The 21,128-nt window shown below is 36.4% G+C and overlaps 1 protein-coding gene across 1 annotated transcript in view; it reads right to left on the bottom strand.

Annotated features, from left to right (window-relative positions):
• Window positions 1-21,128, bottom strand: part of LEKR1 (leucine, glutamate and lysine rich 1) — a 191,576-nt gene that overhangs the window by 8,733 nt on the left and 161,715 nt on the right. The window contains exons 11-13 of the mRNA XM_057499450.1: window positions 17,189-17,282; window positions 6,713-6,877; window positions 3,524-3,823 (exon numbers count right to left, since the gene is read on the bottom strand). Of these exons, the coding sequence (XP_057355433.1) occupies window positions 3,524-3,823; window positions 6,713-6,877; window positions 17,189-17,282 (559 nt within the window). The remainder of the gene's footprint in view (window positions 1-3,523; window positions 3,824-6,712; window positions 6,878-17,188; window positions 17,283-21,128) is intronic.

Below are 21,128 nucleotides of genomic sequence, written 5' to 3'. Positions count from 1 at the left end.
TATCAATTTTATTGACTCATTTTCTCTTTTTATAAGAATATCCTGGACTTTGGCATGCTTAACCAGAGAAGCAGCCTTAATTATTTACTCTTACAGTTCAGTTGTAATTATTTAACTTCTAGTGGAAAATCTAGTGTCTAGTCTACCCTCTCCTCCTCCCACGTAGCTGAAGGAAGTCTGCCCCCAGGCATGCCCTTAGGTAACTTCACTTCAGGGAGACCCCCTTTTACTCCCCAGTAATGATTCATGATCATTTATGTACCAACCCAGAGTCTTGCATCTTTCAAAAGTACACATTTTTTAAAAAATGGAACTTTATCTCTAAGTAGCTTCCTTTTGTAACAATGAGCAGGAAGAGCTCCAAATGTTGCTCCTTTTGTCTGAAAAAGATATTCACTCTTCATTTTTAATCTAGTTTTTCTTGCCAAAATGACCTCCAGAGGTCCTGAGATTGGCAGCCTCTAAAATGGCCCCCAGTTATGCCTCCTCTCCTGCTATTCATTCCCTTGTACAATTCCTTCACTTTGAATGTGGGCTGGACTTAATGGCTCATTTATAATGAATAGAACACAGCAGAGCACTGGGACGTCACTCCTGAGATTAGGTCATGGAAAGACTGTGGCTTCTCTCTCCATCACCCTTTCTTGTTCTCGCTCAGTCTCCTTCATTTGCTTTGAGGGAAGCCAGCCGCCACGTGGTTGGCCATGCTGTGGAGAAGTCCCTGTTGCAAAGAACTGACTGAGACCTCTGACCAATAGCCAGCAAGGTGCTGAGCCTCTCAGCCCAACGGTCTGAGGAAATAAATCCTGCTAACAACCACAGAGTGAGGCCAGCAGCCAATCCTCCTCCAGCTGAGCCTTAGATGAAAGTAGTGCAAACCCTTAAAACCCTGACACCAACTTCCTGAGAGGCCTAGAGCCAGAGGCACCCAGCTAAGCCACACTCAGATCCCTGACCCACAGAAACTATGAGGTAATAAATGTTTGTTGAGGGTAACTTATTGTACAACAATCAGTAACTAATACAGCTTCTTCAGGCCTAGGCCTTTTTTTTTTTTAGCATTCAGTCTACTTTTTATAAGAAAAACTTCTGTTCAAGTCATTCTTTCTTCTGGATGTCAATTTAATTATTCATGTAAGATTTTCATTAAATTCCTCTTTGAGAGCAGGAATGGCAGTTGTCAGTCTTGTTCATAATTGCCTATCTAGTACACAATGCCTGGTACCTGAACAGATGCTCTGTGTATATTTACTGAATTTGGCCTTCTGTCTTTTTCTACTTGTCCTAGTTGATAAGTGACTCCTCACTTTCCACAATGCCATTTGTTTTGGGATGTAAGAGTTAGAAAACCTGCTGGTCCAGGTGCCTTGACCTTTCTTTCCTTTTAAACTGCTGTCCCTCCTCTTGAACGTCAACACCGCTGTCTCATTTGAAGCAAATGTGCTTCACCCATCCTTCTCAGGGCTTCTCCAGCTAAACCGAGCTCACGTATGCTCTCCCTGGCCACTGCTGCCTGGGCTGATCAGAGAGGCTGTGCTACTCTGGTGCAGCACAAGACACTCAGTCATCTGAGCCCCTAACAGTCTGGAGGAGTAAGTGGTGTATTTGCTCTTATTTTAAAAGCAAAATAAATGAGGCCTAGAGATGTTGAGTGCTAAGCCTGAGGGTCACTTTGAAATTTATAAGCAGAATCACTAGAACTCAAGTTTCCTGAAAGAGGAAACATCGTATCCATGGAAACTCAAATTTGAATCTTGGCTCCACCATGGTGTGTGAACTTAGGGAAGTTATTCAGCCTTTCTGACTCAGTTCCTCATCTGTAATGTGGAAATAATTTCTATGTTATAGGATTGTTTTAGGCCTTGTTCTTAATCTGTATTCTGTCCGTTCCACACTTTAATTTATAACTTCTCTGCTATAATTAGGTTCAGTTCATAATTATAATGAGCATAAGCTTTTTACAGGTGCACCTCATTTTATTTCTCTTCACTTTATTGTGCTTCGTACCTATTGCATTTTTTACAAATTGAATGCTTGTGGCAACCCTGCATCGAACAAGTCTATCAGCACCATTTTCCCAACAGCATTTGCTCACTTCATGTGTCTGTGCCACATTTGAAATAATTCTCACAGTATTTCAAACTTTTCATCATTATTATATTTGTTAAGGTGACCTGTGATCAGTGACTATAACTCACTGAAGGCTCAGATGATGGTTAGCATTTTTTAGCAATTGAGTATTTTTAAACTAAGATATATACATTGTTTTTTAGACATATTGTACATGTAAAAGGCTACAGTAGAGTGTGAACATAACTTTTATATACACTGGAAAAATTCATTTAATATCCAAAAAAAAGTCATTTGACTTGTGATATATGCTTTATTGCAGTGGTCTAAAACCCAGCCTGCAGTATCTCTAAGGTGTGCCTGTATGTTGGCTGATGATTTAAATATAGCAAGACCATGGCACATTTCTTACACTCAGTATAATTACTAGCACTTTCCTTTATTAATTACTAGTTATTTCTAGTTATTTCTTTATTAAGTATAATTACTAGTTATTTCTTTATTAAGATGCCGATAAAACCAATGAAAATATTACTTGTCATTAACATTCAGAATCTTCCTCCATTTGCCTTTATTTGCTGTATTGTCATAAATGGGATCAAATATTCTAATGTGACATTGCTTTGGTGATTAGAGGACAGATTAATGGTTTCACTGGCTTAGTCTGTTCAGGCTGCTATAACAAAGTACCACAAACTGGTGACTTGAGCAACAAACAAAATTTATTTCTCACAGCACTGGAGGCAGGAAGTCTGAGATGCGGGTGCCTGAAGATTTGGTGTCTGGTGAGGCTCGCATTCTGGTTCACAAGTGGCCATCCTCTCTGTGTTCTCATAATGGCAGAAGGGACCAGGGAGTTCTCTGGGTTCTTTTTCATAAGATCATGAATCCCATGAGGGTTCCACCTTCATGACCTAAACACCTCCCACAGTGCCCACCTCTAAATATCACACTGAGGATTTAGGTTTCAGCATTAGCATTTGCACTCGGTCAAATTCTAAACAGCACCCACCATTTCTAAACTCCTTAGCAGTTCAGAAATAAGACTTGGTTAGAAAAAAATTTTCAAATCAAAATAAGTCTACTCCAGTTTAAATAAAAACATTGCTGAAATAATCATGCATACCTAAGACAGATCAACAGATAGGACCTGAATATGTGAAGATTCTTAGTCTTAGAGTTTTAAACGGTATTTGCAACACAGTAGACCTGGGTGTAGAGGAAACCTTTGAGATGATGTAGTTCAGTGCACTCATTTCACAGAAAAGGAAGCCAGGAGCAGAGAGGCTGAGTGACCGCCTGATTACCTGGATCTGCTGCCAGGTCCCTGACTAACAGTCCAGGACTCTCTGCCTGGCACCAAACTGCCTTTCATGTTTTTCTTTGTTTATTTAGTTTTTGAAGGCCCATGTGCTCATTCACGAATTGTAATGGTACCGTCATTGCTTCTTACCTCTTCCTGGGACTGGTTAAGTTTCTGCAGAAGTTCTGTGTGTGCCAGCATTGCTCTTTCCAGCTCATCTGACTTCTGTTGCAATTCCTTCCTCAAGTCCTCTGAAATGGAATCATTACTGTCAACTTCCTTCTTCAAGCGAGATTCAAATTCTGCAACCAAATTTTTAAGGTTTTCAATTTCTTTCTTTTTTGACTCAGAATCTTCAGTGTATTTGATATGGGACTCATGGAGTTTTTCTTCAAGATTGGCCACTTCCAGCCTTAGATCTCTAGTAGCGCCTGCGATTAAGTCAGGTATCTGTAAGATAAATCTCGTGTTAGTTTGCAGACAGTATTTCTAGGTAACCATTGAATTCTTATGGTTTTAAGAGGCTAATTCTAAATAATCAGCATGCTCTTCTACTCAGATGAAAACAAAACCTATGACATATGTAGGCCTCCAAGATTTTCTTTTTTAAAGTTAAGACTAAAATTTATATTTTCACCATCTTAAATGGAATCACATTTGTTACTGGGGCATCCTTGGAAATATACAAATCTCTATTACTGGACTGAGCCATCAAAGATAGCTCAAGTCATGATCAGGAGCCTGGTTGGATTCACTATAGGGTAACTTTGGAACCTAAAAACACCTGATATTTGGGGATCCACATAGGGAAACACCACAATTATATTTTACTACTACCATACCGGTAAGTTTTCCTTTGACAGACTTTTTAAAAATTTCTTGTATATGATGACTCAAGGTACCACAGGTACTACACATTTTACAGCAGCACTGCACTGTCCAATAGAACTTTTTATGATGACAGAAATATTCTGTGATGTCCAACATGGTAGCTGCTAGCCACATGTGGCTCTTGACAGTGGTATGCTAATAAATGTTTAACAACTGGCTCACACACACAAAAATGCAGATTTGTATCTAATTTCCATGGTAAATACTCTCACCATAGGCAATTCTAAGCTACCAAGGTGACATCACCAGTTGCTGAGTTGGGAAGAGATATGCCAATAGTTTGCTAGTACTGGCTCATGAGCATTTGGAATGTAGCTGTGTGACTGAGGAACTGAATTTTAAATTTATTTAATTTTAATTAACTGAAATTTAAGTAGCCACGTATGCTATCATATTAGACAATGCAGTTCTAGGGAATAAGCAGAATACTTTGAAAATACACTGCTTCTCAAGGTAGTGCCTCTAGAGGTTCTACCTTTAGAAAGATGTAGAAGTCTTTCAAAGGGAAAATATTGCTTGTTGGAGTATAACAACTTAGCAAAACTGAAGGAACAAAATAGCAGCAGACTCACAGACTCCAAGAAGGGACTTGCGGTTACCAAAGGGGAGGGGTGGGGAAGGGTGGGTGGGGAGGGAGAGGGAGAAGGGGATTGAGGGGTATCATGATTAGTGCACATGGTGTGTGTGGGGTCACAAGGAAGACAGTTTAGCACAGAGAAGACAAGTAGTGACTCTGTGGCATCTTACTACACTGATGGACAGTGACTGCAATGGGGTATGGGAGGGACTTGATAATAAGGGTGACTATAGTAGCCACATTGTTTTTCTTGTGAAACCTTCATAAGAGAGTATTTCAATGATACCTTAATAAAAAAAATATTGCTTGTTTTCTTCCACCTTAAAACACAAAATCAAGAATAGAAAACAAACCAGAAAGAACAAAGTTGCTTGTGATGAAACATCATTATTTATGCTATGGATACTGTCATATTATACATATTAGGACAACAAGGAACCAGCTCATGAAGATTCTGGAGAAGATTCATAGACCAAACTTCCAAGGATTCTTTTAACTATTACTTAAGAGTTACATATCCCATATCTGATTCAGATGTTAAATTTACATCAAGAATAACTTTTGTAAGAAATCTATTGACCACACTTGTAATTTTATAAATTAAATTAATATTCTATTATTTTCAGTTAATCCCAGACGGAAGAGGTCTGAGCAGTAGTTTCCTGCATCCGGAGGAGAGCTGTCACTGATATAGGGCAGGTTACCCTTGGGAAAGGAGGCTTCCATAGATATCTACAGATATATTTTTACCTTTTTAAAAAGGGAGTCAACATTTAAAAATCAAGAGAATTCACTAATAAAATCTGGACTTATTTCTGCTTTTGAAAAACTGTAACCCCTGACAAACTGGAGCCTGGCTTTTGGCATTCCCCTGCTGAGGGGACCTTGAGGCACCCAGGACAGCAGCAGCAGTCACAGAGTGAGGCAGGAGGAGAGCAGGGGCCAAGGCGGCTGGGAGGGGGGCTGGCACGAGGGTGCCAGAGGCCTGCCTAGGTGAGAGAGAGGGGTCCCAGCTCCCAGCACGTGCTCCGCAACAGGACTTCACTTACGAAACACAAATTCAAAGACAAAGTTATTAAGAACTTCAAGACAGTGTTTACAGATCATTAGAACCAAAGCATGAGACCTTTATGAGTGTGGGACCCTGTGACACTGCACCTGTCATACACTCAGATAGCTGGCCCCGCCTGTTCACAGTGAACTGGGAAAAGGCTGCCCTGTGTCTCCTGTGCACCAAAGCGAGGCCACTGAGTCTCATTTGGTGCTTAATTTATGCAGACTGCTAATGAGTTTTTTCAGAATATGGTTTCCCTGTTGGCTTTTGGTTAATATACACACACATATACATACACACATGCCAACATAGGGCATATACCCTACACTCAGGACTTATAAAATCAGGAGAACCTTAGCAAAACCTTAAATTATGTTGAGGACACACTGTTTCAGAAATTGTACAGGTGGGTTACATTTTAGAAATACTTCCCTTCATTCAAAAATATTTAGAATTGAAAATATTTGCAAGTAAAGGAGATAGCCTTTAGTTGGGAAATTTTAATTATGTAATATATTTCATTATCTTTAATGTTGGATATTGGAGGTGTTGGAATATCTAACCATGCTAATTACTAGTTATAAAATTTATGCTGTTTTAAAAATAAGTTTATTTTAGTAAAAAGAAATTTCACACATAGCTGGTGTGTATAATGTATCTGTTGTGCATTCTGGAGACTCTCCTAACCATTCTTCCTATGTGACTAAAACCAAGGAGAGCTGCCAGAGTTAGAAATACTGTAGTGTTCTTGGGAGGGAATAACCAACATCTGTAACTTCAAATCCATTAGATAATAATGAATACCATAACGACAGACCTTCATTTGTAGTTCCTCTTGTTCTTTCTTGTGCTTCTGGATTATTTCTTGGTGTTTTTCTTTTTCAATATCAAGTTCCAGTTTAGCTTCTTCCTTAAAGAGAAGAGCTTGCTCCTCAAATTCAACTAAATGTCGGGCTCTTTCCCTGGCAAGTTCAGCTTCAATCTAGAAAATAGCATTTAACACATATATTAAGCTGTTTTATCTTAAAATAAGTAAATTAAGCTTATTTGCAGACTCTAAAAAAATTAATTCTAATATTAATTCAAAAGTCTAATGTTAAAATTCTAATATTTAAAAAAATCTGACTCAAAACTTAAGTCAGAAAAATCGACCTTCGGTCAAATATTTTAAGTTCTTCTGAGACCTTCTAAGACCTGAGAAATGAGCAGACCCTTCAGAAACACTGGAGGCTTAGCCTTCTGTTCACTTACACTATAAACTCAGCGCCTGCCACTGACCTTATAGGGAAAAAATAGATTTTGAGGCCCTTGTACTATGTTATGCTGAGAGCTCAGAGGGGATACAAAATACAAATGCTGATTTTTTTTAATGGTCTTTTCTTCATGGAGACCATAGAACGTTCTGGAGGCACAGATTATCATTTAATGTGACTGAAGCCAGAAGGCTGATTAAGGAAAGAGGTCAGTGTTGCCTGTATTCATATTTTGACTCAGAATCACAGCACTGGAAGGGACCTTAGAAATCCCCTAGTCCAGTTACTCAAGCTTGAATTGTGAAAAGAATAAAACCAGGGCTTTCGATTCAGATAGAGTCGAGTTTAAATCCTGGCTCTGCCGCTTTCTAGCTGTGTGATCTTAAATTGTGAGTGCAGCCTCCCCTGGTGGGGTTTTAACTAGTCCCCTTGGGATTCAATAGTCAGTGGAGACTAGATCCATGCTCTGACCCCTTGGTCTCTCCCATGGCATCCGCACCAAGTGATCGTCGGCTCTGTGCCTCAGTACCACTAGGAGTGAGTTAACTCCTTCCTCAGCAGGCGTTTCCATTTTCAGACCACACTAAACATTAGGCAATTTTTTCCATAGTTGAGCCAGCATCTCTCTCCCAGTGGCTCTTAGCCGCTGGTTTTGGCTCTGCCTACTGGAGCAACAGAGGGAGCTCATGCATGAGCACTGGGGTCACTCAGGCCTTGGGGGTTTATCTAGTGAGACTAGACAAGGGATCCCAGGGACAGGCTGACTCTAGATTTACATTGTGCCATGATCATAAATTCTAACGGGGAGTAAATGCTGGATAACTTGGAACAAAAACTGTCAGACCTGACTTACTGTGACTGTGATTTAGGCTACTCTAAAAGGAGAAGGAGAGAGGTCAACCTGAATTTCTCAAGGGAACAATCAAATGAGGGCATCAGGAAATAGAAAGTATGCTAAGAAAGTTTGCAGGAAGACCTTTAAATGAAATAAAATGTAGATCAAAGGCTAGCCCCAGTGGGGTCAGGCGGATTTATTGCACTGGAGAGAGGATTAAGCATTTGTCCCAAGGCAAAACAATGATCCCCTCCCCACCTGTTCCTCCCTCGACCCTCCCCATCTCAGGACACAGTACCACTATCCACTTAGTTATTCAAGTCAGTAACTGGGGCATCATCTTTCATGCCTCCCTCGCCTGTACTCTCCTATCTAATCTAACATCAAGTCCTGTTCATTTTGCCCCCAAAATATGCCTTGAATCTACCCATTTCTCTTTATGTCCACTTTCACTACCCTAGTTGTGGCCACTGTCACCTCCTGACTGGCCTCCTTCATTCCTTGCCTGCCTCTCTCTAGTCCACAATACACACAGCAGAATGTTCTTCACACACACAAAAAGCCGGGCGGGGGGGTGGATCTTTATTCTCTCTTAGTGCTTTCTCAATGCATTAGCATAAAATAAAAACTCCTATACATGATCTTCTACTCAGATGAACATAGCCTCAGGACTTGGTGATCAGAGCATAGGCTGGAGTCCAGCCCCCTCTCTCCCTTAGCCTGGGCTGTTGGGCAGGCACAACCTGAATACCCGCCATCGTAGCCCTGGACTTCTCCAAGGTGACTTTCGCTTTCTCTGATCACTGTGCTCCAGCCACATTGGAATAGGTAAGTCAAAAACACATGAAAGGAGGAAATCAAATGCAAAACATTTGGAAAAATTGCAAGCTATAACTTTAAGAGTTCATAGGTCACAAGATACCTTGAGATTATTAAAAAAAAAACAACTAAATAAACGTTTTTGAGACGCTCAAGAAAAATGTGTGCTGAGGTACTAAAATATCAAGTGTTCAAAACAATTTCTTGTTTGTTTAATTGGTAGAGCCAAATATTATTTTAGGACAAAAAACATCTTTCAAAATATGAACTGATTGCTCAAATTAAGAGAACAAGAATGTACACAAACTAGGTGGGACAGGACAAACTGTAAATTAGATGACAGAAAAACTTTAGAAGGACTTTTTAAAAAGCCCTTCAAATTTATTATGGGGAAGAGCCATTTAGGAAATCAGTAGAGTCCCTTGATGAAAATAAAACAAAGAAAGCATTCAGGGAAGAAAAGGGGGTGGCTGGCTGCTTGAATGAGTAGAATGTTCTGTTCTATTTGAGTCAGGAAGCAAAGACATCTTGCCCCTTAATTATTCCTTGGAATGAACTATTATAGGTGAAGAGGGAAAAAAAGGAAGGACTAAATGGAAGATGGAAAAGAAAAGTCACTGTAGATAGAAGGGAAAAGGATGATTTACTGTTACTGACTTGATTTTTAATTTGCAAAATCTGAAAAAGAGAGGCGCTGTGACAAGCTTCAGGTGGAATTTTTAAACACTTAAGGAAGCTGCGCTGGGATGCCAAGAGCCATCTGAACGTGCTGACGCTGTAGCACAGAGAGATGACACTACTGGTTCCTTGACGATTTGAATAGTTTGAACAAAATGATGAGCCCACAAACAGAATGATTCACTTAAGCTAACGTATTATTTGTCATTGAGAAGATGAATTCATGCCAAATCATCATGTTTGTTTTTTATATATTGATAGAAGCTGTCTATCTAAAATATCTTGGATGGCAGAACTTATGTTTATGCAAAATAAATGAATTTGGTGACAGTACATATGTAAAATATGAACTGCTTTATATAATAACTAATAATAATTTTAATAATCATGGGGAAATGCAGATTTACAAAAAAAAGCATGAATAATATATGAGCTCAAGAGTTAACACAAAGTAAAATAAATTATTATCTGTGTACACATTCCAGGATTTAATTTTTTTTATGCTTCTTATTTATTCATTGAGCTCCTTTCGCTCAAACTTTATCTTCTTCATGAGGGCTTCCTGATGACTCCAGAGCATTGAGTATGCTGTTTTTTAAATTATTTTTGAATTTGTTAATGAAATGCATAATTAGTATTTTATAACCCCTGTATCTAATGCTGATGTGCAAAATATTGTCTTTTCCCACATAAATTTCCAAGTGAGATCTTTGTGGTTGATTTTGATATCATTTTCTAACTGTCCATGGAGCCAAACACCATGTTATAATCACTTATTACTTGATGATCCCTTTAAACCGAGGGAATTCAGATGCCAAAGTGGAAATCAGATCATTTGTTTATATTTGATGTACACATATCATTTTAAAAAATGTGTCTCCTAAAAAATAATTTTACTGTTTTCCAAAAGTTAAAAACAAATTGAAAACTCTACTTCATATTATTTGAACTGAAATTATACTTCAAATGAAAAGTACACTTAAGATTATTTCTGAATTAACTGAATAAATATATTGTAAAAATAGATGATTATTCAAATACACAGACTTTGTAGTTAAAAAAAAACACTCAATGCTAAGGAATCAGAATATGTATTGAAGTCCTGCCAAGAACTTTATAACTTATGATGGAACAGGAGAATATTCAGTGAGTATCTATACCTAATACAAGCTAAGGTGGTAGATACGGTATAGGACACTTTCCATTTGTTAATTCATTTAACAAAAATTTTGGGAAGAAAATACTATTATTCCCACTCTCTAGATTAAGAAATAGGCTCAGAGAGGTTAAGTACCTTGGCCAAGGTCATAGAGCTACTACAGACTGAAGAGGATGTGCACAGTCAGATGTTTCTGGTCGACTCCTTAGCTCAGTGTGTTTAATTTTTCCCTTAAGCCTGTGTTCCCACACATCTGTATAGCATACTGGTAAGGACAGGGAATTGGTATTTATTTAGTTTCAAAATATTGGGAGATTTTTCCAGATAACATTCTGTTAATGAATCCTAATTTAATTCCACAGTGGCAAGAGAAAATACTTTGTATGACTTGAATCCTTTTAAATTTATTGAGACTTATATATGCCCCAGAATATGACCTATTTTAGTAAATATCCCATGTGCACTTGAGAAGAATGCACATTCTGCTGTTAAGTGGAGAATTCTATAAACATCAATTAGGTCATTTGTTAATAGTGTTGTTCCATATATCTCTTAAAAATAAATCATTATACTATTTTTCCATAGTACATACATATCCTTACTGATTTTCTGGATATTTTTCTATCAATTATTAAGAGAGGGCTATTGACATCTCTGACTTTAATTATGAATTTTTAAATTTCTCTTTGCAGTCCTATCAGTTTTTGCTTAAATTTTAAGCTTTGTTATTAAGTGAATAAACATTCAGGATTATTATGTCCTCTTGGAGAGCTGATCCCTTTGCCATTATGAAATGACCTTCTTCATCCCTGGCAATATTCTAAATACTCTGATTTGTTTGCTCTGAAATCTATTTTGTCTGTTAGTGATATAATTACTCTAGCTTTCTTTTGATTTGTGTTAACATATCTTTTTCCATCACTTGCTTTTAAACTATTTGTTAAAATATTTCTTTTTATTAAAGTACATTTCTTGTAGGCACTCTAGTAGACTCTTGCATTTTTACCCAACATGACATTCTTTGCCTTTTAATGTGGATATTTAGACCAGGGCTTGGCAACCTATGGCCCACAGACTAAATTCAGCTATGCCCATTCATTTGCATATTTTCTATGGCTGCTTTTAAGCTATAGTAGCAGAATTTAGTAGTTGCAACAAAGATTGTATGTCCCACAATATTACTAACTGGTCCTTTATAGGAAAAGATTGCTGACCTCTGGTTTAGACCATTTACATTTGATTATTGATAAGATTAGCTTTAAATCTATCTTGCTATGTGTTTTCTATCTGGCCCATTTCATCTTCTTTTTCCTCTTTTTCTGTCTTCTTTTCAACTGAGTATTTTTTTTAGTTCAGTATTACCTTGTTTGCTGGCTTATTAACTATAACTGTTTTTCTATTTTTGTGGTTGCTTTAGTTTATTGAATACACCTTTAACTTAATGCAGTCTATTTTCTAGTGATATATCACTTCATGTATTATATAAGAATATCACAATAATATACTTCCATTTCTCCCTTCCTAGCCCTTGTGCTATTTTCATATATTTTGCTTCTACATTTTATAAATCTCAGATTGTTAATATTTTTGTCAATTATGCTTTGAAGAAATTTATTATAAATTTATTATAAATCCTATTATAATTTTCCTTCTGACTGAAGCTCTTCTTTTAACATTTCTTATAGGGTGTGTGCTTGTGATACTTTCTTTCAGCTTTTTCATTTCTGAAAAAGTCTTTATCTTACCCTAATACTTGAGAGACACTTTTGTATAGAATTCTAGATTGGTGACTCATGCCCCACCCTCACCTTCTTTTAGTACTTTCAGTCCCACTGTCTTCCTGCTTACATTGTTTCTGATGAAAAATCTGCTGTCATCCTTTGTTCCTCTAAATAAAATGTCTCATTTTCAAGTTGCTTTAAAATTTTTCTTTATATCACTACTTTTGAGCAAGTGGATTATAATGTCCCTTGGTGTGCTTGAGGTTTGTTGAGATTCTTGATTCGGTGGTTTTATAGTTTTCCTTAAATTAAATTTTTTCAGTCAGTATTTCTTCAGAAGTTTTTTGTTCCCTCCTCTCTTTCCTGTCTCTTGGGGATTCCAAATATACATATAATAGTCCACCAGAATTTGTCTCACAGCTCACTAATGCTCTTTGTTTGTTCTGAATATTTTTTTATTTTGTTTCATTTGATAGTATCTATTGCCGTGATTTCAAGTTCACTAAACTTTTCTTCTGGAATGCCTAATCTGCCATTATTCCTACCCAGTGTACTTTTTATCTTAGACATAGTAGTTTTCATCTTTGGAAGTTTGGTTAGATCTTTTTTATATCTTCCATATCTCTACTTAACATGGTCAATTTTCCTCTAGTTTTTGGACATATGGAATATAGTTATCATAACTCTTTTAATATGCTTATTTGCTAACTCTAACAACTGTGACTTTCTGAGTCAGCTTTATTCATTGATTTTTATTTTTATCATGAGTCCTATTCTCCTGGAAATTTTTGATTGGGTGCTCGACATTGCATATTTTACCTTGTTAGATGGTGGATATTTTTTTATTCCTGTGAATATTCTTGAACTCTGTTCTGGGATGCAAATAAATTTCTTAGAATAAGCTTGATTTTTTTTTTAGGATTTCCTTTTAAAATTTGTTAGCAGGATCAGCTCAACATTTATTGTAGGGCTAATTATTCCTTACTAATGATGCAAGACCTTTTGAGAACTCTATCCAGTGCCCTGTGAATTATCAATTTTCCAGTCAAGCTAGGTATTATCACTGGCTTTGTGTAAACATTTGGTAGTCTTCTCTCAAGTCCTATCATATGGGTCTTTCCTTGGCTTTGGGTAGTTCCCCCACATATATGCACTGACCATCCATACAATTAATGGGGACTTTGTAGATATCCAGTGTTTTTTGTGTAGCTCTCTCCTGAGAACACCATCCTGAAAACTCTAGTCACTTTCATTTCCTAGATTTTCTGCAAGGTCTCCTCGATTCAAAGAATCTACCAAACTCCACCAGGGTTCCCAATCCCTGCACATGGCCTTAATTTTTTTTCAAGGTGCTAATTTAGGGAAATCAAAGGGCTCACCTTGATTGTCATCTATCTCCAAGGACTCCTGTCCATTGCTTGATGTCTTGAAACTACTGTTTTCTATCTTTTCTCCATTGTTATAGTTGTTTCAGGGAAGAGAGTAAATCTGGTTTATCCAGGCCAAATATTAGTTCATCTAGGCCAAATGCATAAGTTTTGAACTTTGTATTTACTTCTCATGTTCTTCTTTCTTCCAGGTTTATACCAGTTCTCATTTCCTGGCTGTATATCTTTGGCAATTACCTTACTTCTCTGAGACTTATTTTTTCCATGTGCAAATGGGAATTAATAATGTTACAATAATGTTTGGTAGCTATTCCAGATTTAAAATTAATTCAATTTTGAAAATTATATGGCATAATTTAAAGAATTAAAGTGTGCCCTCAATATTAGCCATACATTTATTATGTATAAATGAGAATTTATATTTTATAAATGACAGCTTCATCCTTGTCAAATTTTGTTATTTTATAAGTTATGCTTTTCATTTCATTACTAGGACACTAAAATATATTAGGACTTACAAGACCATTTGGTGTTTCTATTTTGAAGAAGAATTTGAGATTTTTTTTGCCTTCCTTCGATGCTAGAATTGACTATTTCTGGAACTAACCCCACCCCACCTCCACTGCATTTTCACTATCAATCCAGTTGCTCAGCCAAGAAGTAAGGTTTTGTTCATTTTAAGTCTTGGTTTTTAAAAGCTTTATGCACTATTTAAAGTGAGATCAATAGTGCAATTCTAAAATGTTTCAAAATGTGATATCTTAGTAATATCTAAGAAAATACAGTTGAAATTTGTTTATGGCACTACAAAAGTGATAGTCAATAAGTGACTATCACTTATTGTAAGCTGTCTGGCTATAGGAGTTTTTTATTACAAATTTTTAACTGAAAAGTATCAACACTGTGCATTTGGAATCAATTTTAACTGTTCAGCATGCACATTAATTTACTTTCTTCACATCAAAGCAATTCTTGAAATAAACAAAAACCCATGACAATAAGTAAATAAACAATTATTTTAAAATGTGTCACCCTTTGTTACATAGCAACTATTGATCCTATTATGTGCTTTTTATATATTCTAAAATAATCAGGCATAGGTACCAATTGCTATCTACTTCTTTTGAATGTTAAAACATTTAAGCTGTGAAGTTTATTCCAATATGTGTCTTATATATTTATAAAAGGAACATTTCATTCCCATGCTAAGGCACAGGCATCCAAGAAAGAGATGACAATGTCATATTAGTGATTCTACTTTCTCATGAGAAGACTTTAAGGGAACTTCTTATTCAGAGTCTTAACATAATTATCATTCCTTTGCTTTACTGGTCTTGATCTTGATTTACTGCTAAGCTAGATGACAAGATTTACTAACAAGAGGTCATGTTCTCCCAAAAAAATGAAATATAAATCTATATTATAGAAAGTCATACATGACAATTTACATTGTGATATAATTAATTTATTAGAAAGATATGACCTTAGTAAGAACTTAGAGAATCTTACATAGGTTTATTTTCATCATTAGATTAACAGCATAAAACAAGATCATAATACTTTTATATGATCAGATGCTAACACTCATTCGGTCTGCTTTCTGTGCTAGCACCCTGGGACACTGCACAGTGAGCAGCAATACTTCAGTGCATCATGGATGCAGAGACTTCTCCAATAGATTGTACCTAAACGTCCTTCGTGGGGTGTGACTATGGAGACGAACTTCTACAAAAGCAGAGGCAGGAAAGTCCACTCTGTTAGTCTAAGAAGAGCTCAGGAATTTGAGGGAAGGGAAGGATCTGTGAATCTTAACCCACATTAATTTAATCACTGAATTTATGAGTCAAAAGATAGGGCATTTATAATTTCCCTTCATGTATATTACCAAACTGCTTTCCAAAAAATTGCTATAATATCCAGTCCTTTAAAGTATAAGTGTGAAAGACTATTTCACTAGACCTTTACCACAGTGCAAAAACGACTCTATCAATTGGATAGATAAAATATAATCTCCCATTGCTTTAATTTGCATTTTTTGGGTTGCTAGTTAGGTCGATCATCATCTTATATTTTTAAATGTGGATTGGCAAGGATGGAGCAAGTGAGTAAGAGTAGACTAGCAATTGAGTACACTGAGGCTAATAAAGATTAGAAAGAATTAACAAGGTGTGGACTGTCAAGAAAAAGTAAAAGATTTGGTACAAAATAAAATAAGACACTTAGAGCAACTTTTGTCCATATTCTCAAAGTTTAATTGTTACCTATATGGAACTGTTGTTAGAGTGATCATTTTTTTACAGGCTGAATGTGCTGTCCCTGAGGAACAAGGGAAGAGGGACTGATTTATACAGGGCCAGTACCAGCTGAATAAGGCCAACTGCGTGAGGAATGGAAATGAAAGTGACAAATTTAGAATTGACCTGAGCCAGAAACAATACTTAAAGGATTTCGATCTGGTGGGTGGAGAGTGGGAGATTTCAGGTGGGAATGTAAGTTTGAAGGTGGCCAGTGCTTGTTGCTTGGAGTTACAAGTTACAGGGTCTGGTCACCACAGAGAAGAATCTCATAATAACCAAACAGCTTCTCAGGATTTTAGTCCAGCAATCCAAATTTCAGTAGCCAGCTCTAGTTCTAGATGCTAATTTAAGATATAACCAGAAAACCAAGGCAGAAGGCTACTGCTAGGGATGGGTACCAGCTGTGAAGAGAAAGAGTTGGGAAGGCTTCATGGCATTGTGCAGGACAAGGCCCAGGGAGCAATCAAGGCATCTCAGAAGTTGATTAAGAGGTGATGATGGCTGTAGCCTCAATAACTAGAGCTGGGCATAGCTTGAGAAGACAGGGGCTAACAATTTTTTAAATATTAGTAGGATTGTTTAAAATTATGAAAGTAACAAATATTCATTCTTGAAATTGAAAAATATAGAAAAGTTCAGGCAAAAATCAATGTAATATTTTTCATACTTTCAGAGCAAATGTTTTCTTTATAAATAGTGAGCTAAATACTTATTCTTTTAAACTTGCCAAAAGTTCCAAACTAAATAATTTTAAGTCATTTTTTCATTCTATTATGTTCTTAAAACCATAGAAATTTTAAGAATGATTACTATTCCCCCCCTTCTAAGGATGTGGTCAAATGCAGATTCTGTCACTTTATGTGAAAAAGGTAAATATTTAAAATTAAAATTATGCTTTTACATGAGGACTACTGGCTATCTTAATATTACAAGATTTCAAATTCTTTTCTTGCCTTTTTATTTCCCATTATGTAGTCTAATATTTTGGAAAACTCACAAATCATAAGTATGTTTCATTAAGAATTCCAGAAGGAATCAAATGTGTGCATAGAAACAAAGAAATCTATCTGGAATACTCTCCTGCAAGCAGAATTTTTAAAAAGCAAATAAGATATATGCTGATGAAAGCTACATTGTAGTTACCTTCTCACTCCAATTATCATCATTCAGCAGCTTCTGTCTAAGAGTTTCCTCTAGTTGCTGGATGCTTTTCTGATGTGAAATCAGCATCAGTTCCCTGAAAACCATAAACCCAACAAATGAGTCAAGACTTACCCCTAACATTCTTCCTAAGGTGCAGTTCAGAGAATATTATTTCACAGCTTAGTCTGTTTTTTCTCTTTAGCGATATAAATACCGTGACCAGATCCATTGTAACTGTTAATAGCAATTTGCAAACATTGCATTCAAGGTAACTATTTTCTCCAGCATAATTTTCACTTAATGAGTAATGTAATTTTTGCATGAAAAAATAACATGTGGAATTACAAATATAATGAAATACTCTACATTGTGGTTCCAAAGTTTCTGACTAAATTCTAACACTAAACAAGACTTTGTTTTTTAGCAAAAGGAAAATATATTGGGACATTCCATAAAATCAACTCATATTTGTTGTTCCTGCTTGACTTAGTTTAATTTTACTTATCTCAGATACTGATAGAACAAACTAAATTAACTAGAGGATGATGTCTGAGATGTGGTAGAGTACAAAACATATCAGAAAACTGAAAAAACCCAAAAAACAGTTTAATACTTTAATCCACAAAAACAGATCTTAAAGCTTAGTCTGTAATTTTGGGGGTGGAAGTAAGTGAGAGTGATTCATGAGCACGTTTCATAAGGGCACTGAAATTAATTTGAATGTCACAAGTAGTGGCAAAAGCATGCTTGTTGATCAGGGCTCCTTCCTCCTCCTGCAATCACCATGACCCTTCTTTCTATGTAGGCAATTCTTCTCCATTGCTTATTCTTCTTCTAATCCCTTTGTTTTCACCTTCACCCTCTTCCTTTTACTTCTGACCCCTTTTCTCAGACATGTAGCTTTTACTATAACTGCCTGTTGGACATCTCCTCCCTAATGGGCCATCAATAACAAAGCTTCTACATTTTGAAAAACAAATTCACCATCATGTCCTACAACCTTGGTTTTCCTTTTGACTTCTGAAAAACCTCCAGCAGTCAAAATCTTTGACTAGAAATCCCTGAGTCTTCCTTCTTCTTGTTCTATTCACATGCATTCAGTAACAAATTCTGTATTTGTTTCCTTGGTGCATCTCAAACTATTTCTTCCTTTCTTTTCCATTACCAACAGCTGCATTTTGCCTCTGACTTTATCTCCCACCTAGAATATTGTAGTAGGCTCTCAGTCTATCTCTGATCTCTATTCTAGTCTCACTCTTATAATATATATTTTTTACACTACTAAAAATAATTCTTACATTTCTAAGAAGACACATTTGACTTTGTAACCAGGATTATAAATATCATTTGATGGAAACTGAAAAAAAAAAACCCAGATTGTTCTTTCCTGTTTCCTGAAACATGCTGGACTAGGTACCTTGACAACTTTCCTACTGAAAATAAGTTGCAAATTTTACTTATAAGAAAAATTTTCAAACAAAAAGCAAACAATCCAATTAAAAAATGGGCAGAGGAGTTGAACAGACAGTTCTCCAAAGAAGAAATCAGATGGCCAACAGGCATATGAAAAGATGCTCCACATCGCTAGTCATCAGAGAAATGCAAAGTAAAACCACAATGAGATATCACCTCACACCAGTAAGGATGGCCACCATCCAAAAGACAAACAACAACAAATGTTGGCGAGGCTGTGGAGAAAGGGGAACCCTCCTACACTGCTGGTGGGAATGTAAACTAGTTCAACCATTGTGGAAAGCAGTATGGAGGTTCCTCAAAAAGCTCAAAATAGAAATACCATTTGACCCAGGAATTCCACTTCTAGGAATTTACCCTAAGAATGCAGCAGCCCAATTTGAAAAAGACATATGCACTCATATGTTTATTGCAGCACTATTTACAATAGCCAAGAAATGGAAGCAACCTAAGTGTCCATCAGTAGATGAATGGATAAAGAAGACGTGGTACATATACACAATGGAATATTTTTCAGCCATAAGAAGAAAACAAATCCTACCATTTGCAACAACATAGATGGAGCTAGAGGGTATTAGGCTCGGAGAAATAAGCCAGGCAGAGAAAGACAAGTACCAAATGATTTTACTCATATGTGGAATATAAGAACAAAGGAAAAACTGAAGGAACAAAACAGCAGCAGAATCACAGAACCCAAGAAAGGACTAACAGTTACCAAAGGGAAAGAGACTGGGGAGGATGGGTGGGAAGGGAGGGAGAAGTGGGGAGAAGAAGAAAGGGGGCCTTACGATTAGCATATATAATGTGGGGGGTGCATAGGGAGGGCTGTGCAACACAGAGAAGACAGGTAGTGATTTTACAGCATCTTACTATGCTGATGGACAGTGACTAATGGGGTATGTGGGGAGGGGGATTTGGTGAAGGGGGAAGTCTAGTAAACATAATGTTCCTCATGTAATTGTAGATTAATGATACCAAAATAAAAATAATAAATAAATAAATAAAATAAAAATCTTAAAGTTCATCAGTGAGCTGGACTAAAAGTGAGGAAGATGCAGAACAAAACTCAAATGAAAGAGCAGAAAAAAGATATCAGTAGAAAACAAGTGAAATCTGAATAAAGTCTATAGGTTAATTAATTGTATTATACCAATGTTAATTTCTTACTTTTTGCAGATGTGCCATGGTTATGAAAGATGGGCCAAAGGAAAATGTAAACTCTCTGCACTGTCCTTGTAACTGTTCTGCATATATAATTATTCCAAACTAAAGGTTTAAAAAAATGAACTGAAAGGAAGAACCCCAACAATAAGTAGAGCATTGAAGCCAACTTTCACCCCCAAGCTACTTTCCAAATCTGAAGAAATTGAGCTTCTAAATTTCACAGTCATGAAGAACACAGGTGTCAGGGGAGAAAAGAATCTAAAAGAAAACTCACCTGCATGAAGATGCATCTCAAAGAGCTACACATGCAGTGTATGTGTGAAACTCACATTCAGTGTGTGTAAAATACAAATAGCATCTCCTCTTTGAGGTACAAAAAGGAAATTACTGGCTTTGAATGGTGGTGCTAGGTAGAGAGGAAAATATGCATCTCCCACAAGAATCTGTGGACACAAAGCAACACTAATGCATGTGTGTATCCTGAATTCACATTATGTAAGTGGTCCAAAATCTTCATGTTAAGAAGATACTTTAAATGGTGCTGGGTTAACCTTTCCATCAGTTACTTGCTAGGAAAAATACCAATATTTTGGGGAGAAGCCTGTCTTCAACCTGGGACTTAAACAATTCCTACAGGTAAAGATTCAAGACCTATGAAATCATAATTAAAAACACACAAAACTATATTTTAATAAAAGCCAGTAAGAGGAACAATGAGCAGACACAAATGACAGCATAATCAAATTCACAAATTCTAAAGTATTAAATTTGCAGATACAGAATATAAAATAAAGATGTTCAATATGTTAGAAGAAATGTAAGATTGATTTAAATGACTAATGATGTTTGAAAAAGAACCAAACTGAACTTGTAGAAATGGAAAGTATAATAATTCAAAAGAAAAACTCAGTGGATGGTCGTGTAGCAGAGTATTCAAAACTGAAAAATGAAGTAAGAAACTGAAAGGGAGAGTCAAAGAAATTCTATAGAGTGCAGTACAGGGAGTCAAAAATACAGAAACTATAATAAAGAAGTTGATATATGGAGGACAGAGTGGAAAGATCTAATAGAGATCTATTCATCATCTTAGAAGCAAAGGAGAGGCAGGTGGAGGAAGCAATATTGGAGAGAATATTCCAGATTGAGGAAAATCATCAAACCACAAATACAGAAAGCCCAAAGGATTCCAAGTGTGATAAATAAAGATAAATCTCACATCTGAGCATCTGGTAGTGAAAATGAAAAACATCAAAGTTAAGGAGATCTTAGAAGGAGCTGGATAGAAAAAAAACAGATTCTCTTC

Source organism: Manis pentadactyla, chromosome 1 (genome assembly GCF_030020395.1).
Source record: "Manis pentadactyla isolate mManPen7 chromosome 1, mManPen7.hap1, whole genome shotgun sequence".
Lineage (NCBI taxonomy): Eukaryota > Metazoa > Chordata > Mammalia > Pholidota > Manidae > Manis > Manis pentadactyla.
Note: the sequence above shows the minus strand (reverse complement) of the source record. Positions and strands in the feature narration are given on the sequence as shown.